The sequence below is a fragment of the Octodon degus genome, unplaced genomic scaffold (genome assembly GCF_000260255.1).
Source record: "Octodon degus isolate 3935 unplaced genomic scaffold, OctDeg1.0 scaffold00031, whole genome shotgun sequence".
Classification (NCBI taxonomy): domain Eukaryota; kingdom Metazoa; phylum Chordata; class Mammalia; order Rodentia; family Octodontidae; genus Octodon; species Octodon degus.
This window is the reverse complement of record NW_004524607.1, coordinates 14,283,069-14,302,668: the sequence shown is the minus strand read 5'-3', so window position 1 is coordinate 14,302,668 and position 19,600 is coordinate 14,283,069. Positions and strand designations below refer to the sequence as shown.

Below are 19,600 nucleotides of genomic sequence, written 5' to 3'. Positions count from 1 at the left end.
GTCCAAAGCTAACTGGAGGTGCATACATTCTGTTTTTAAAGGGAACATAAAGACAGAGGATCCTCATCCACTGTGATTACTCATGTCACTAGAAAGCCAGAGCCAAGAACACAGAATAGCCCAGCTGGTAGTGAAGACTGCATTCCCAGAAAGCCATTTTTGGAAGCAGCTTTATTCGAAATAATTAAAAAGATTCAGTCTTTGTGGGCCAACTGGCATCATGCTTCAGCACAGTTTAACTTGTGTTAAAGAATCACTCAAGTCAACAAATTCTGGATTAATGATAGACATCTCTGAGTGAGAGTCAACAGAAGTTGCTTTTGGGGTCTCATTTTCATCTTGGAAGAAATGGTGTTCACTTTCTGATGACGGTGGGGAGCCAAGTGCTAGTGTGTTTTAATGGGCTCCATGCACACATTGCCAGCTCTCAGGCCACCACATCACGTGAGTCCCATAGACAGGTCTTCAGGAGCCTAACAGGTGGCTGTGATTGCAAGTGGGAGTGACATGTCGGTGGCACTGTCCAAAGTTTGAGCAGAGCCCAGCACACTAACAGGAAGTCATGTGCCAGCTGTTCTGGACCATTTCTAGCATGGATGCAAGGGACCACCTCAGAGGAACCAGGTGGTGCTCTTCCTCCCTGCACCTCACCTCACGTGCACTTGGAAATGTAGTCCAGGCATCACTGCACATGGAGTGGGAGCCGACAGCGGGTGGGCAAAGTCATGCCATATCACGTGTGGTCCAGAGCGTCACTCGGAAAAATGGCTCGGCCAAGAAGCCTGCCTACACTCTGCAAAGGCGTTGGGTCTCACAGAACCTCCGGAAGCCTGCTTGCAGCAACAGCCCATTTGGCTGACAGAGTCGCTCCTCCACACCTGCCAGAAAGTGGTAGAAAGATATTCCAGACTCGTGGTGAATCCCATCCCATTTCTCCAGCCAGAGCCACTCAGGGGCGTGGTGGTAACGGGCTGCCACGCTGCAGATGGGTTGCAAAATGCACAGCCCATCTGTCTTTATCATGCTCATTTCCTCTTTTATTAAAATGTTAATGAATTTAGTTTTTATTTATCATTCAGTGACATGTGCAACATCATTTTCTGGGAGACAAATCTGTAGTCTGCCTAACCATGTGAGCTAACAGAACTTTCTCCCATTACACCCAGGATTTAAGAATGTTTTCAAAAGTTTTTAAACATCATATGCAAGTTGAACTCCAAATTGCTTTATATTTTAACAGCAACATAGGGATGACAGGAAGTGTGCTAGATTTGAAGTGAGAAACCAGAATTCACTGGTTACTGGTCACATGACTTGAGCCTCAGTCTCCACGTCGGTTAATGGGGATAGCCATGCCCTCTCTATTAGCACTGTCTTCGAAAGCAGAAGAGAGAACGGATAAGAGGGCATTTACATTCACTTACCATGAAGACACGTACTTATTTAGGTTTTGATTCTTTTGCTCAATCCTTTAGACTCTCCCTGGAAAGTGCACCTGTCAGACATTGGCCCCGAGATGACAGGCATCACCGTGAGTGGCCTGACCCCGGCCCGCACCTATCAGTTCCGAGTGTGCGCAGTGAACCAAGTGGGCAAGGGCCAGTACAGCACAGAAACAAGCAGGTGAGTGAAACCCAGGCCTCAGCATCAAACACATGAGCTACATGGGTAGAGGCAGTTCTTTTATTTTTTTATTTATTTTGGTACAGGCTCTCGCTATGCAGCTTGGACTCATAGTGATCCTCCTGTCTCAACCTCCCCAAGCTGGGATTATAGGCATGCACCACCATGTCCAGTTTCAGTGGCCAGCATGGTTCTGGAGTTAGCACAGCATGCAGTACTGGGGATCAAACCCAGGTCCTTGCACTTGCCAGGCAGGCACTTAGATCACCAAGCTATCTCCCCAGCCCAATTCTTTCATCATCCCTTAGGGACACTGGCAAAAATTCAACCAAAGGGGCAAATACATAGAGAGGGCAAACACAGCCCTTAGTACAGGTCAGGTGAACAAGCTGGATGCTCCTTAACTGCTTGGAGTCTATCTTTGGTTCCTTCTGTGATGCTCTGGTTGTGCCTACATAAATGGCTCCATGTGGCACAGCCCTCTATATTCAGGAGATTAGGAGCTAACACAGACCCTGAGAGCTGCTCTTGGGAGTCCCTCTAGTTATAAGGAGCCATCTCCAGACAGTCTGAGCTCTGGATGACATTTAAATTACTTTTTTCAAATGTGGGAGTTTAAGATTAAAAATAGTGAAAGAGCCAAAGAAAACAGTCTAGAAGGAACCTCAGTCTCTGGTCACTCAGCTCACCCAGCTGGTCATCCTCTCCCAGTGCCGAGAAACTGGGTACTTAAGACAGAACAGGGCACCCTGGCATCCTCTATGCCACCCCCTTACTGATCTGCTCCTCTTAGATGATTGTAACTGCTGGCACACATCTCTTAGTAAGATGAGCCATGTTTCTTGATGTCCATATTTCCAAATGAGATCTAGGTTCCTCATGGTGGAGAATGTTGTCAAGGTCCCCTGTGTCTGGTGCTTATCTCTTTCTCTCCACCTCTTCTTTTATTTGTAGGTTGATGTTACCTGAAGAACCACCCAGTGCTCCCCCAAAAAACATCGTGGCCAGTGGACGCACCAACCAGTCCATCATGGTGCAGTGGCAGCCTCCCCCAGAAACAGAGCACAATGGAGTGCTGCGTGGGTATATCCTCAGGCAAGTAGCCTGTACTGATTGATTCTAGCTATCAGTAGGAAGTCAAGTCTCTACTTTACTAGGTATCTGTTGGTAATGTGAGGCCTCAGGGCCCAGACTCTTCAGAGTGGTGGTACAGTGGCAAATGGGAGAGCATAAGTGAATGTGGCGCCTTGAGGAGGCCCCTGTACATGTCTACCTGTGAGGTCTACACGCAGTACCAGTGGTTGTGTTTAGGCAGGAGAATGAAGAGGTACATTACAGGTTGTCTCAGTTACTCTTCTTTTATTGCTGGGACAAATACTTGACACTCAAAATGAAGGAAGGAGGTTTCAGTCCATATTCAGCTGGCTCCAAGGCAGAGAACAACCTTTCAAGGCAGCAACAAAGAGCAGGAGAGCTAAAGGGACTGGCAGCAGCTCAGGCAGCTAGTTAGCCTCTCTTGGCTCTTTACATTGTAAGGCAAATTACCTGCCCCAGGGCAGGTGCAGCATGCACACCCACAGTAATCAATCCCAAACTCCAGAAGCCACCCCAATGCTGCATGAGGCTTTGAGGGGACAACTAGACACAAACCGTAACACAGGTAAGGAAGCAAAGCAGGCTATTGAGTGTAAATCCTTTCATTCCTTTTTTACTAGATGCATTCTTTTATTCATTTATAATCCACGCTAACTAGTTTGACATACTTTTGAGCCAGTTGTTAACATGCTAACATGCTGCTCAATTTTGCCTGATCTACCATTTCGAGGAAATCAAAGCATCTAGCCTTTTTCTTACAAGCTCACAACATTTCAGCATTGGAAATGAAACTATTGTATTTTGAGATATACCGCAGGGCAGATACTCACATCTGCCAGCCAGATGTGGCTGAAGGGTGGTCAGTTTTCATCTGCCTCAGAAGGGATGGTAGGCTTCTGAAAATATGGAGAGAGCCATGTGAGAACTTGGCTGTGTTCAACAGATGAAGTATCCTTTGCCAAAACTCCTGCTAATATAACAATCACACGAATGTGATAATTATGGTGGTTTATTGACACAGTAAAAACAAAAAACTAACACAGTATTAAAGAATAATTATTAAATCTCCTATAATATATTATACTGCTGTGGATATATTTGTTAATTTTATCAGCTTTATTGGGGCAAGAACTATTGGTATCCACTATGTCCTTTCTCCAAATGTATGCCCTGGCCTCACACTGAGCCTGTAATTAGTAAATAATGTACTTCGTTAAGGAAGGTCTTAAGTAAGCATGTTTGATTTCTTAGCTAAAGATAAGAAGCTATGAAAGTATTGCTTCTTTAACTCCATTATCTTTTTGTTTGATGATCATCCATACCTCTGAGAATATTGTTTATCTTTGTGTGTTTAGCAATCAGTTCACTGCCACTTGGAAGTGTTTCCTCAGGTCTTTGGACTCTCCAGACCATTGTCTGCTTGAGATGGCAGAGTGGCCCATCCTGGGTGTGTAGGAAAGGCTGGAATCAACTTCATGGTACCTGTTGTCTCTGTGTCCCCAGCTGTCCTTCTCCATTTAAAAAAGCCAGAGAAATTGAGGGTCATCCCCTGAAAACAAGGCCCTGGGCTCTGCTCCTGCTGAAGCTTCTGGACAGCCCTTTGTTCCCTGACCACCTTCTCAGCTTTTCTGCTGCTGTGTGGTTGAGGTTCATGTCCTTTCCAGCTCTAACTGTCACCCCTTGTGCATACCCATCCACTAATGAGAATAATTGGCCTGCCCTCCCTGGCGGCCCCTCCTTTGCCAGGCATCATGTAGCCCCTGCCTCTCCCAGCTCATGGAAGCAAAGTTTCCTTGGGCTGCAGCTGTCAAGAAAGGACTTTAAAAGTCATCCTGCAAAAGCAAGCTCCGGGCACAGAGTTAATAATAACATCTCTCTGATGCTATGAGGCCACATCAGGGATTGCACATTTCTCTATTTTGTAGGATTACTACTGTTAAAAGGATTTTCCATGATGGTGTCAGTAGAGTTGAGTGCCTGAGAAGAGGGCATGTGTGTTTGTTGGGACTTAAATCAAGAAAGCCCTAAAATAGAGGTCTGGTACCCAAGGCCTGTGAATATCAAAGTTTTCAGGAATTAAAGACCCATGCCAAAATGAATTTTCCTGGAAACATCTTCAAATAATCCTCTGGTCTGCAAATCAGTGCTCGGTTTGCAAGCATGCATCCTCCAGGGCACAGTCTCTGTCAAAACCGAGGCCCAGTACACAAGGAGTAAATGGAAATAAATCACCTCCACGGCTCTGGCTATAAGAAGTTGTTAGGCTGCGTGGGCAGTAATAAAATATTTATAATAATAGGCAGGGTGTTTCTCTGAGAGGAGCAGAGGGTTATGTCCTCTAAAAACATTCTCCTGTTTATTTCTGTATAAAAAATCATCTTGTTCTGGCTGAGCCAGTCTCCTGGGCAACATAGTCTACCCAGAAGAAGAGGATGCCCTGCAATCCCCCTATTAATTGTGACCTTCTTAGACATCATGTGAAAGTTACGAAAGCATCCCTAGCCACTGGTTAGAGTGGGCCAACCTGCCTGTTCAGCAGGGAGCACAGATGACTTTGAAGAAGTGAGTTCTGCTGTTCATTTTCAGTGTCTTAGAGTGGCAAAGGCAAATGTTTATGCAGGCCTCCTTGTCCTCCCTACATTTTCCTTCCTTCCTTCCCTTCCTCTTCCTCCTCCTCTTCCTCCTCTTTTTTCTCTTTTTCCTCTGTCCCTCCTCCCTTGTTCCTCTGCTATCTTCCCTCTTCCCTCCTCCTCCACCTCCTCCTCCTCCTTCTTCTTTAGTAGTCATGGGGATGGAACCCAGAGCCTTTGCACTGAGGTACATCCTAATCTTTTCTTTCTATTTTGAGACAGAATCTTACCAACTGAAGCTCCCCAGGCTGAGCTCAAATTTGAGATCCTCATGTTTCAGCCTGCCAGAGCAGAAGGATTACAGGTGTGCAGCACAGGCTTCCTGTCTTATAACTCAGAGGCATCTCTTCCATGCTTTATTAGAAGAACAGTGTATAAAACAAAATGAGGGACATGCTACACTTTCACATCTCTTTCACATCCATTGTTTCATTCATTCTTGTAGCTGCTTGGTAAAAAGGTGTTACTCTAATTCCCAGTTTAGAGAGGTGGAAACAAAGGTTTGAGAAGTTCAGAATTTGCCTGAGGTCACTCAACGCCCAGTGGCTAAACAGGGACTTAACCTCAACCATCCCATGCCAGTTTCTCTCCTGTTGCCTGGAACATGTGTTGTTTAGAGATGGGTTGCAAGAGTGAGCCCTTCCTGCAGTCTTACTCACTGTATCGTAGTGGCCATGGGTCAGTGACAGCAAACCTTTTTGAGCTTTCAGTGATACAGATAGCTTGCTGCGGCTATGCTGATGCGGATGTGGAGCCAATTTTTTTAACCTCCTTCTAAATTGCTAATTGTCCTCAATGCCATTTATTTTTAAAGTTCATCATTTGTAGAGGAATTTAAGTGGAAATACCTGTCACATGGGTTAATCCACACCAGCTGAGACTGCAGCCATTTCCTCTCCTCAGGCAAGAGACAGAGAGAGGTCAGACTCTGCATTCACATGCTCTCTGTTCTTGGCCATCTTTGTTGCCCTCCCCGAATCAGCCTCATCAGGTATAAAACATCTCCAGCAAAAGGGGATGAAAGAATGCCAGCAGAAAATCCTGATTTTCATGCAAAAATTTTTATTATCTTCTCTCTGCTTCCTTATTACACATTCAGCAATTATTCTCTTTAGAAAATTGGTTTACCTAAAAGGAACTGACTGAGTTCTTCAGTTGCTTTATAGATGCGCCATCCACACTCACCTTCCTCAAGTGTGTTCCTTCATGCAGAGGTCTCATGCCCTGGGGACAGGCAGTCCCAAGGGTATGCTGGGAATCCCAGCAGGCCATGACAAGCAAACAGATTGATTGCTGCTACTCTGGTTTTGGATCTGTCATCAGTCATTTCCCCTTTCCATTTATCAAAAAAAGCCACATTCTTGGAGCAGTCTAAGAACCATTTTTGGGGTAGAAAGTGGATGCTTTTGAAAGCTGCAGGTTGAGTAGGAAGCCACTCCTATCGCACATATCTCCTGTCTTATCCTGGAGACTGATCCAGAAAAGCTCAGCAAATTAATGGAGTTAGTTCAGTACATTAACTTCTATAAACTGAATCACGGAAGAATATTTGCTAATCAAAATAATGTTCTAAAAATCCTTTCATAGTACAAAGCAATTTCTTAATTTATTCAGTTTCTGAGTGCGGAATTGTAGAAGTCATCTTTTTAATAAACACAATGTTAAACTTCTGACTTAGTAAACTAAAGAGCATGTTACCCAGGCACTCACAAAGGCCTCTAAAAAGCAACATGTCATCTTAGCAAGGGATTTGCATTTGAGAAGGTTAACACCTTCTCAAAGCCTCTTATTCCAGTTCTGGGCTACCCTTGGAGGAACCAAAACTCCTAAATGGAAACAGAGCGGCAGCTCAGCCCACAAAGGCCAACACGTCACATACTTTTTGCACCTTGATCTTTTTCCCCCCACATTACAGTCACAAGAAGATGTTTTTCAAGCCCCAATACAAATCATATTTAGAGTCTTGGGTACTCAGTCACCCTACACTCTATCTAGACATGTTACACTTAAAAAGCTGTCATTTTTTCCATAACTATAATACATTGGAATAGCAGTTCCATTATGCTCAGAACTTACAATCACTGTGAGAATAGAATATACCTTTTTAAGTAGTTAAATTAATAAGCAGTGTTATCTAGGGCTGACTTCTCAGTTCTGCGTGTATCCACTTCCATTTTCCTCCAACTGCGGAATGGCCACAGTGAACCTGTCTCCTGCTTGAGCTATTTCTTTGTGGTCATGGGCTTTTTCTGGTGCAGGTACCGCCTAGCCGGCCTGCCTGGTGAACATCAGCAGAGAAATATCACCAGCCCGGAAGTGAACTACTGCCTAGTGACAGACCTGATCATCTGGACACAGTATGAAATCCAGGTGGCCGCGTACAATGGAGCTGGCCTGGGCGTCTTCAGCAGGGCCGTGGCCGAGTACACCCTACAAGGAGGTAAGCTTGCTTTCCAGAAGCCCCAGGCTATGGAGTCTGGATCCAGGAGCGGGAGTTTGTGAAGTCCAATTGGAATGTAGTGGAATAAAGTTAATGGATGCAGTCTCCAAGGAAGCATCTAGAAGAACACCACTGTCTCTTCACTCCTTCCTAAACTAAAGCAGTGTGGGAGAGAGGAACCAAGGTCCCAGCTGTAGTGAAATCAGGAGGCGTACGTCCTTGACTAGCACATGCATCCTTGAAAGGGTTGTGGAAGTGAACTTTTGTAAATGGAGAGAAGTGTGAGTTTTACAATAAAGCTGGCAGTGGAGTTCTGTGTGATGCGGTGACTGTCCTTCAAAGAAAAGGATTATAGTTTTTGGTTTTAGTGGTGGAATATAAACATTAATAATACAGCTCTGTGCCTTTTTTATTTTTTAAATTTTAAATTTTGGGGGGGTTTGTTGTTGTTGTTTTCTTTTTCCTTTTCAGTCACACAAGCAACAACCTACTAAATCAATGAAAAGCTTCCTCATCCCTGAAAAAAAATGACCAGACAGAATGTCATAAAGCCACTGGTCCTTAAATATATGTGCTAAGGCTTAGCCCTGTTGTTTTAAGTCTTTCTACAACATGTACCCCACCCGCTTCCACTTTACAGAGCATTCGAGTTTCAGCCCTGACAAGAGTTGGCTGGCTGGGACACTTTCTCTACACCTGCACTTCATCGTTATTGTTCTGAGCAGTAATAAATAGACCCTCTTTTAACATACTGCATTTGTCCTGCAGCAGTCCACATCCTTGCCCAGGGAAGTAATTTATCCACAAAATCTAAAATCCTTTTTCCATTCAGCGATTTACACCTTCTCCTATTCACAGGTGTGATTTTATTTGCTTAGGTGTTTTTATGGCTGTTAGGCCTTGACCTTCTTCAAATGATAAGGTTTCTAACTGCCCACTTCTCTCCCCAAATCATGCCTGAGACCTAATGTTCCTTGATATTACATGCTGTTATTATCATCCCTTATTGATTGGCTGTCTGTTGTCATCCCCAAGTCCATAAATCCTCCTTTATAAATTAAGTGCAGTCAGTTCCACCGGCGCAGTGACTAGCAGAAATATTAAAATGCAGGGCAGCTAGGAAGGACCTGTCCATCTGCAGGTAATTCTGGATTACTCATTTGAAGGGGAAAATAACTGAAAACCTGGACAACGAGTGTTTGCTTTAATTAGTCTATTTAATAAAATAACAATAAGCTTGGAAACAGTTAAAATGACTAATGTTGCTATTAATAATCCCCCATTACTATTAACTGTGACTGCCTTGTTTTATTATCAGTGCATTTGGGTTCTGTGTAGAGCACAGGAAAGCAGATCTTGGACTGATTGAGAGGGTCTTTAAGGCTTCAGACTTTGGCTTTCATGCAGCTGGCACTGGGGAGCCATTAAAGGCGTAATAGCTATGAGTGACACAATCAGAATGCCGTATCGGAAGATGGATCTGTGTGGGTGAGATGGAAACGGAATGGAGGCAGCACCTCCAGGCAATGTCAGAGCAGTAACCTGCCTGTGCAGTGGTAGGCACCCCTCTTTGCTGGCTGGCCCTAAAGGCTGATCTGGATATGTCTCTGGGTGGTGGATTGTGCTCTCAAAATAGTTCCCATGTATCACATCAGTTGTGGCCCTTGCAGTTCTCCAAAGGAATGTTGCTCAATTTCACAGCCTCATCCAGTGCTTCCTGCACAGGAGGGATGGCCATTTGCACATGTTGGCTGCCCGGATCCTTCTTCCATTTGCCTGTAATTTATAGGCTATCACTGGACATGTTGTGTCTCCAGTCACTAATGCATAAAGAACTAGATGTTGGTTAAATCAACTTGGTGTGAATCACATGGGCCAACACCTAGCAGAACCAGCTCTAACATCCAGCTCTTGGAGCTGAACAGCAGCCCCAAATCAGCAAGACCTCCCTTATGGCATGATTGGGAATGGTCGAGAGGCCAAGGTCAGGTTCTTCAGAGTGATGAAGTCACTGGAGCATCTTTAGCTCCCTGTAAGACTTTGCGTCACTTGTGAGCAAAGACCAAACTTCTATTCCATTTTTGTCTACTTTCAATTCTTCCTCCACATTTTGCTAAGTACTCAGAGCTAATGATGGTGGTGGCCCGGGCCACTTGTGCAGTTTCCCATCTGCATCCCTTCTGGAGCCCAGAGGCCTTTACTTCACCTTAGTGTTTGATGCCAGACTTTGGCACGTGGAGCCCAGAGCCCCAAGGCTTTAGGCCAGGCTTATTCCTTCACTCACTGTGGGGCATTTTTAGTTGATGCTCTCACAGACTTCTCTGTGTGCACATGGCTTCCCTGTACACACACGGTGGCCATCCTGCCCCGTCCTACCCCTTGTGTGCAGAGACCCAGCTCCTTGTGTGGGCACCGGGCACATAGCAGAGCTTGTCTTTTCTACCAGGGACTCAGCCTTTTCTGCTACATCTTTCCAACTTCATTGTGTTCTGCAATCAATCATTTCATACTCTTCTTGAACCACTAGAAAGAATTTCCCAGACCGTGACAGCTTCTGAAATGTCCCCAAGAAGCACCTTCCCATCTAGCCCAGCTGGTTCAAGGGAAGCATTGAGCCCCAGGACAAGTCAGGGGTGATAATACTTACTAATCATCATGTGGAAACACAATGTTGTGGATCTGGCTATGGCGCTAACCCCAACACTCTTTACTGGCTTCAGGAGGGCCCCCATGGCTAGGGAGCTACATCAGCTTTCCTATTACTGGGACAACATATCTGATACCTACAACTTAAAGGAACAGAGGTATATTTTGGTTTACAGTTTCAGTGGGTTTTGTCTGTGGTTTGCTGGCGCCAAAGCAAAACCAGCGTGGCAGAGGACAGCTGTTCATACCATTGTGGTCAGAAAGCAGAGAGAAGAGAAGCAAGTGTAACCTTCTGGTGATATTCTTCTTCTAGCCAGGCCCTCACCTCTGAATGAGAGACTTCTGGGAGATACTTGAAATCTAAACTGTAATAGGAGCCAGCTGGACCCAGCTCCAGAGGCTTCAGGGTTCAGTCATACGGTGCCATTGCCCCCACTTTCCATCACCCCCCAGTTGCTACACCACAGCAGAACAAAATTAAGCATTCTGTAAATCCTGTCCTTTATCCTAGGCCAGAAATAGGAGAATGTAAGACCACTGGAGGAGAGAGACCAGGAGGACTAGGCATTGATAGGGAGGACTTAGTGAGAAGGACAGGAAGTTTTAGGACTAGATGACACATCAGGACAAGTGCCAGGGGGAAGGACCACAAATGCCTAAGGAGGGCATGGTACAGATGGGTGCAAGAGATAAGAGCACATTCGAGTACCCTACATCTCTATAAGAGAGACTCCCCTCGAGTCCTGCCTCCTAAATACCACCACCATGCACCTTCTGGTGCACTTCCCATTGTCCTGGACCTCCAGATTTCCATCTTTAAAATTGTAGTGTTTATACCTACCTTGCTGTAAGGGGCAGGGGCTGTGAAGTAGGAATGGGAACAGGCTTGGAAAACTTGAGACATAATAATACATCAGTGGTGCTGCTATCCTCTGCTTTTCTACTATGACATCAACTTGCATGTTCTATTGTGTTTGAAAGTTTCTACATTCACTGCCTTACAGAAAGAGATTTGGGGTCATCCTCTCTGCTAATAGCAGAATCAGACACAGACCTTCCAGAACTGTCATGAGCAGCACCCTACTGTGTGCTGGGAGCTGGGCCAGACCTTTTCATGGAGGTAGAGGAGACACCCAACATGCTTTCTATTTTGGGGTGTCCAGGGCAGCCCACAGGTGAGATAGAGTGATACTGAGACCCAGGGGAAACTAGCCTCATTTATGTGATTGTTCCTCATTCACCCACAGGCCAGGGGTGCCAAGCCTGCTCAGAAGGTCTCTGTCAGGACACTTAGGTCATAGACATGAAAGCCACCACTAAAGTGTGTATTGGGATCTCTGTGGCAGAGCCGTGTACAAGAGTAAGTTTGCAGCTGCCCATGGTGCATATAAAGGGCATCCAGCTGCTAGAAACAGACTCCGTGTAGCAGTAGCTTAAACAAAATAAGATGTGTCTTTATTTTCCTCACATCAGAACAGCAAGCAGTGGGGCATAGGTGGAGGGTTGTAAGTGCAGCTCCAGGGTCAACAAAGAATCTTCTGTCTCTTTGCCTTCATGTCTTTAGCATTTGCCTCATGGTCACAAGCTGACTACTGCAGCACCAGCTCTCATATCCACACTGTAGAAGCCAGGATGGAGGGAAGAACAGGGCTCTACCTTTAGAACAAGTATATTCACCTTTAAGATATTTCTTAGAAGTCCCATGACTTCTATTTATAATTCATAGCCTTCATTTGTTTAGGGTAAGCTGGAAATGTGGTCTTTCTACCAGATGTATTCCTGTCTGTTGCCTTGGGAGGGAAGGGGATCAAGATGCAGTTAGCAATTCCTGCCTCACTTTCCAAGATGACCTGCTGAACAGTAAGCCCGGGGTGCCACAGTTTGTAGGCATGAAACTGTACCACCTCTATCTCTTGGCTGCCAAAAGCAAGGGCCTTTGGGCCTAAGGATTTATCAGCTTTAGGCTAAAGACCCTCCAGGCCATGACTCCATCTGGTTCCCCAGAGGGCCCTCAGGGTGGGCCTGAGCCCAGGTGGCTGTTGGAGAGGAGTTGAGCAACATTGCCATGCTGTTGGGAACCTGTTTTGTGTCCTTGGCGCATCCCACTGAGAGTTGGCACAGCCCTAGGCTGCGCAGGTCCTTCAGGCTGAAGGAGTAATTGAAATGCCTTTGTTGAAGGGAGAAAGGATAACCTATAAAATTAACTACTTGTCAGTTTAATTTGGAAGATTATTGGAATGTGTCAAAACATAATCTGACAGTCCATCAGAAAATCTGAGAAAGGCAAAAGGTGGTTGGGCTGAGTGAGGAAAGACACTGTGTCCATCCAGCCTGATCCTTGTATTCCATCCAAGTGGTAGGATTGGTGCTTCAGGGAAAGGAGCTGTGATTTATCTTGGCTCTTAAAAGGCTCTTAGATGGGGCCCCTTGGAGAAGGTGTGGGACCACAGGGGAACCATGCACTCACACAGCCATTCAATGGATAGGGAACCTGTTAGACAGGCACTCTCAGAGAGAGCTCATAAATGATGCAATGCTGGCCTGAAGTGAGGAGCGTGCAGGGCCCAAGAGCTGCACAGTTGGCACCAGCATGGATGCAGCACCGGAGGACCCCTTTGTACCACCTCCATTACAACCACACATACACTTGGTTTCAGATGTGTTTTCCTTCTAGGAAGCTCCTTAGGGAAGATAAGCAAGTTGTGTCTCCCCTGAGTTCAGCAATGTGATATTGTGCCTTGAAGTCATTGAACCCACTGCTCGTCTACCCAGAGCCCCAGGTTCTTCTCAACCCCAAATATTATTGAGATGTATTAGAAATGTAAGCTTCTCTACTATATAAGCTCTGTACAAGCTCCAGGCAAGGCCAGGTACTTAGGCATGAAGAGGTTGCTTGCTATACATTTTCTAACTTCCCCAACTTGTCATATCCACCTCCATCCACTATCCCCATTATCTTGTCCACCAGTCTCATTTAATAGATTTTATTAGCAGTGCCTCCCCGACCTTTTCTGTTCAAGGCATTTTAAATAGGACATATTAACTTACAAGTCGAGCAGCACAGCTCTAATATGACTTCAGCCAAGCACACTTTCAGAAGGGTGAGAGAAAAGGTTGGCTCCCCCACAGAAGCCGTGGCTCAGATTCCAACCTACTCAGAGCCTGCCTGTCAGATTTCCATCGCGATGACCCAAAAGGAGAAGGGAAATAACTTACATTTACTTGAGAATTTCACAACACTCCCAGAAATCAATATTCTTTAGGTTTCAAGTGGAAAAAAAAAACCATAGGGTTTAGGTTCTGCAGATGAAACACCTAATGTAATTAGAAGCATTTTTCTTACTGCCAGTGTCTACTTCAGCAACTTTCTAATCATGCAAGGTAGGAGGGAGAGGACCAAGTCATTGGACACCACCGGCTCTTCACATTCAGTGCTGAGTCAGTGTTTGACTCACATGTGCAATTTTGTTCAAAATTGTTCAAATAACCATGAAAGGCACCTGGAGAAATAATGTGGCCATGGCCGTCCTTGGGTGAGCCTGCGCACGGGCTACTCTGTGTTAGTGCAGAAGCTGTAATGATGGTTACATCCTGAAACAAACCTGTGCAGATTAGCAAACTCCTTCTATCCATTTTTGACAAGCATCTATTAAGATGCAGGTGTAGATTTTTATATAAAGGGTCCAAAGACAAATTACACTATAAATCATCATTTTGAGCACACCAAGGTTTTAATTTTTTTCTTCTGGTTTTGTTTCTTTTATCATTTTTCTTCTTGTAACAGGTATGTTTGTACTATAATGACTTATTCTGGTTTCAGAACATTACCTTATAATGAAAGAGAAATATTTCATATTTTAAAAGAAATGGAAAAAACATTTGGTTATCCACATTTCTAAAACATTAGTAAAAGCTCCTAAGTGCTCACTTGGGCTTTAAAAGGTTTCCTAAAGTAAGGATTATAAATGAACACTGTTTGCAAGTCCTGTTCTTATCTCCTCTTGGGAAATTCTCAATGTGGCATTAAATGACACTGCACAAAAGATTTGTTTCTCAATCCCTAAGACTTTCTAGACCTCAGGCTTCTCCAACAGAATAGGATAATGTCCCAGATTCTGCCAGCATTACCTAAAACACTAAGTAAAAGCTGAACCAAATAGATATGGGATGTTCCATTAGGTATGGGCTTAATTTGGCCTTTCAGAGTTTACAGGAAAGGAAAGAGAGGAAAGCAGCACTTTAGGGGAAGCCACTATAAACTGGTTTTCATTTTGCTGCGCTTTGCACTTACACTCATTACCTTACTTCATTTATCCCCAGTAGTCATGGGGGACAGACGTACTGTTCCTGTGACCCCGAGGAACAAATGGAAGCTCAGAGAGGTAACTCACTCTCTGGAGGTCATGTAGGTAGAAAATGCTGAAAAGCCTGCAATTTAAACCCTGGTTATCTACCCTCCAAGCTCATGCCTTTACTTCAGTGATCTATCATTGCTAGCATTTGCTTCCTTTTTTCATTCTGTATATATCAAGTATGGTAAAAATTACTCCAGGCTTTCACTGTAGCTTGTATATGAGATAAAAAATGAGATCCTATCTCACCTATGCTCACCTGCACACCTATGGCAGATGGGTGTGCAGTGGCCATTTGTACTGCAATTCACAATAAACAAATCTATTTTACATTGAAATCCAATGTGTACACATATACCTCCCAAAACAAATGGTTTATTTAAAAATTAGTCATCCGCACAGTGTATGATGTTCTTTGATGTTTTTATCCTGTTGCATTGTTGTATTCTTTAAAAATACTGGTGCAACCACTAAATTTATTTCTTGATCTGCTAATCCTGTGTGACCTAAGGTTGAAAGAATGCTAGATTCAAGCATCCAGGGTATTTAGCTCTTACTAGACTTTGGATTCAAGGATCTGGGTTGTGAGGCCTGTCTTGTGTGCCCAGATATGAGACAAGCAGGGGTCTGAGGGAAGATGTGAGCAAGGGCCAGCAGCCTAGCACAGAGCTCAGATTCGGAGGGAGGAGCGGAAATCTTGGTTCCAGGATCTATGTCTGGAAGGGAACAGTGAGGGAATGCTTCTGGGACTTACCCCTCAGCTGTCATTAAAGATTTATGGGAAATTTAAAACCACCTTAAATATTAGATTGTGACTTATAGAAGTATGTTTCTACTAGCCTGGCAACTCTTTGAGGGCAGGGGAAATGTCTGATTTGTCTTTTTTTATCTGTGTCCCCAAACCCAAGCACAATGCCTGATACATAAAATATTAATAGGTATCTAATTGAGACCAGGATGAATCCTGTAGTTTCTATCTCCCTGTCTGGTACTCTACCAGCATTGTTTCCACACTTAGCCCCATATCTGCCTTCTTTCCTGGATCTCTCTCTCTCTCTCTCTCTCTCTCTCTCTCTCTCTCTCTCTCAAGTTCCAGTGTAATCAGCTCTGGGCATTACCATGCTAGACTGGGCCCTTGGTGTCTTTTCTGCATCCTGTCGTTCAGAAGAAAACCTGCCCTGGTGTTTCCCACAAGGAACCTGGACCACTCAGACGTTTAACCTCACAATCTTCCTCCCTGCTCTGCTGATGAGCTGCTGCACGGCTGAAGCCCTGAAGGCACACCAGGAAACCCTGTGCACCAGCTTCCACCCAGTGTGATTAGGTGGTGCACTGCAAAGGACTCAAGGCCTTGTCACTGGTCCCAAAACATCTGCAAGCATCTGTGTGTGGAAGTGCAGCTTAGCCCAAGGCTGATGTGTAGCACTGCTCAAGATAAGAATAGAACAGAAGGTCTGAAAAAGCATGGGATTGGGTGCATGAAGATGGGATGTGTTTCAGCAGCTTTGGGCTGGGATTCCAGTCTTGACAGGGCACAGACAATAAGCAAGTACAGAAGTCAGCCATTCCTACTACCAGAAGAGGGTTAGGATAAGGAAAAGGAGACACTACCTCAACAAAGTCAAGTGCTGCAGAAACTAAATCACACCAGAACACACACACACACACACACACACACACACACACACACACAGAGAGAGCACCAGTGGCCAACCAGGGCCCTTGACTGCAAAGCTCTGGTACATGTACAAATATTTTTTCAGAAATAAAACTAGTTTCATTCAGGAATAGAAATATTCTTCTTCTTGTCCCTGTCCTGCTCTAAATTCAGAGGCATGGGCTGACCCAGCAGGTACTGCAAACAGCCTTCTCAGTCTGCCTTCCTCACCCCACCCCCCCGCCATATTACCCCCAGCATGATAACTAGGCCCATGTTCTTCTGAATACCTGGTAAGTAGTTAGAAAAAGAATAAGTTCAGAAATGGATGCACAGAACTTTTTAAGTGTTAGCTATTTTTAAAAAGGCTGTAAAAATGGTTCTCATGATTATTCGTCGAAGATCTGTTATCCTAATAACATGTTAGAAATGTTTGATGCAATGAGGACATTCAGGTGTATCAAAACTGCAAGAACCATGACAACACAAGAGCTGAGCCTTAGCCAATAATGACCTGAAATTAACAGGAACAGCCGGCACACAAATTGTAATATATACATCCACTGATAATGTGTAGTTATCCCTCCACATAATGAGCTTGCTTCTCCCATTTGAAAGACATATACACTTAATTCTGCTGGATTACCTAAAGAGGAGGAGATATGGATGCCCGTGAATTCCCATTAGGTTCTGGCTAGGTGCTTCAGTCCCTCATACTCTAAAATGTACGCTCTTAAGGCAAAGAAAAACAAAGTGTGCGGTTGTGGCAATGTCACAAGGCCATGTCCCGTGAAATGCCATGGCCAGCCAGCAGCCATGTGTGCAGGCCTGTTGCATGTGCAGCTATAATGAGCTCATACCCCAGCATATGAGCAAAATGGGAAGATTCCTTTCTAGGCAGTGTGGTTCCAAGCAAGCTGGAGGAGACTGCATCCTGCCCTGCAGAGGAACGCTTGCTCAGTGCCTCCCACACAGAACTGGAACTGGGGACCAGACTGTGCAGAAGCCTGAACTTCACACCTTTGAAACAGAGACTGGGGCTGCTATCCTCTGAAAGGTCACAGACAAGCTCCCTCCTCCCTCTAGACAAACTTACATTGCACTGGAGGACAAAGAAAAAGTTTGTGCTTAGGCCATGGGATTTCATGGTTTATCTAAAACAAAGTCCTGCTATTACCCAACAGGAATGGAAAATAAACACAGTGGGCTATACTTATATTAAATACATATAACTAGCATGATTAATATGTAAATAAAAAGTTTATATAAATCTTTTAACTAAAGGATATTTAAATTTATATTTGTATAAATATGTACGCCCTCAACACTCCACCTCCTCTGACCAGGCTTCACCTCTCAACAACATATTTTGCTATAAACTCATCAGTGGACTAATCCACTCATAGGTTGGTTAATCCATTGATGACTGTCAGACCCCCATGAATGAATCATTTCCCAAAGTCCACCTTTGAGTAGATGAAGCTGTGGGACAACATCTAGATAAAAACCATAACACACACCAAGGAGTCAAAACCCTGGCCCCTGCCAGCTCTAACAGAGGATTTGTACCTTGAGGACTTGCCTCATAACCTAGAGAGAAACCATAAACCTCACAAGCTACATCTGTTACCCATGAACTCACGAATGTTCAAGCATGTCCAGGAGTCATATTGCTGTCCTGGAGAAGATTCCACTGTTTCCAATGAAACGTCAATGGTCAGGCAGAAGACCAGCATCTGTCTTGAAGGTTATGAGTTTAGAAAGAATGAAAGGCATGAGTGCTGAGCAGTGGGAAGTGTAAGAAGGCTGATCTGTTTGGACCAATGAAGATACACATATGTTTGGAGGGCACTGGAATTTCAGAAGTTTCTGCCCAACTGTCAGTATTGGAAGGAAGCTTGGATGACCACACTTATTTCAAGTTCAGGCAGCAAACTGCTTTGCTTCTGTAATCTTTTCCTACTGGTTTCAATCTGGATCCCTGTTGAGATGATTAAAACAACCAGTTTCTGAGAAGGGTTAAGAATTTATCTCAGAAAAAACAGGAAGAATAAATTCAGTAGAAAACCTGTTGAAAATCGAAGGCTAGAGAAAACAGGCCTAGGGTAAGCTGTATTACACGTAACGGATAGGAGGACAGGTTTCACCTTAAGAAGAGGTAAGGAATACAGCCCTGTGAGTTTTAGAAAGCAGTCCATAGAAGTCACATCCTACTAACCACATTTCCTTTTTGAGCAGGATTACTGTGTTGATAGATCCAAACACCTTATTCAATCTGTAGCTTGATCATTCATTCATTCATCCGTTTACTCAATAAGCACCCAGTATTAGTCAATATTCACTAGAGTCAGATGTAGAAGGGTACATGAAATCACACTAGAGATCTGAAGAATCCAGCCAAAAGAGAGCCACACAAGTCCCGCTGAAGTCCTAGAGCCCATGGCAGTGTCTCATGCAGTCTTTATCAGGAGTCTGAGAAATCTGCGATGGAAGAACAAAAGGTCCATGCCGGCAAGTTCAAGGGCTGGCACCAGAAGCTAGAGAGTCTGCAAGGGCAGGCTGAAAGGCCAATGCTGGAGGTGAAAGAATCCAGGAGAACCATAAGATGCCCAAGGCGAAAGCAAGACCTGAGCTCCCAGCCAAAGAAGATAAGGATCAGAACTCCTCCAAGACAACATCAGCCCTCTGTGGTGAGGTAGAGCTCAGCTGAAGGGAACAGGGATAGCTTCCCCAGGGAAATCAGCATAACATACTCCCTGCCTGCTTTCCCTTAATACTGTTCCCCAGAACTGACCCAACTCAATGCAGCTGGGTGTTTTTACTCATGTTGACTTAATTAACCACCATATGCTTGATGCATAAGATAAATATATGAAATGTGATTGAAAACTATAGTGAATATTTAAATTGTTAAAAATTTATTACAGTAAAAATAATTACCATTAATCCCTTTCAAAATCCCCCTTCTCTCCAAAACACTTATCCCACCATTCTTACCACTTCCTAAAACAGTTCTGGTAGTCCTCTTTTGTGAGTGTCTTTAGTTGCACTGTTGTGCCTACTTCAATGTCCCAAATCAATTCAAAAGCATTTTTTTCTCTTTCATGGTCATTTTGACTGTGAGGAAGAGCCAGAAGTGTCATGGTGCCCCATGTGG

At 44.4% G+C, this 19,600-nt stretch overlaps 1 protein-coding gene across 2 annotated transcripts in view; it reads left to right on the top strand.

The window, feature by feature from the left end:
* Sdk1 (sidekick cell adhesion molecule 1) overlaps positions 1–19,600 on the top strand; it is a 986,062-nt gene that overhangs the window by 792,992 nt on the left and 173,470 nt on the right. For both annotated transcript variants that reach the window (XM_023713416.1, XM_023713415.1), the window contains exons 15-17: positions 1,476–1,623; positions 2,578–2,718; positions 7,607–7,788. In XM_023713416.1, the coding sequence (XP_023569184.1) occupies positions 1,476–1,623; positions 2,578–2,718; positions 7,607–7,788 (471 nt within the window). The remainder of the gene's footprint in view (positions 1–1,475; positions 1,624–2,577; positions 2,719–7,606; positions 7,789–19,600) is intronic.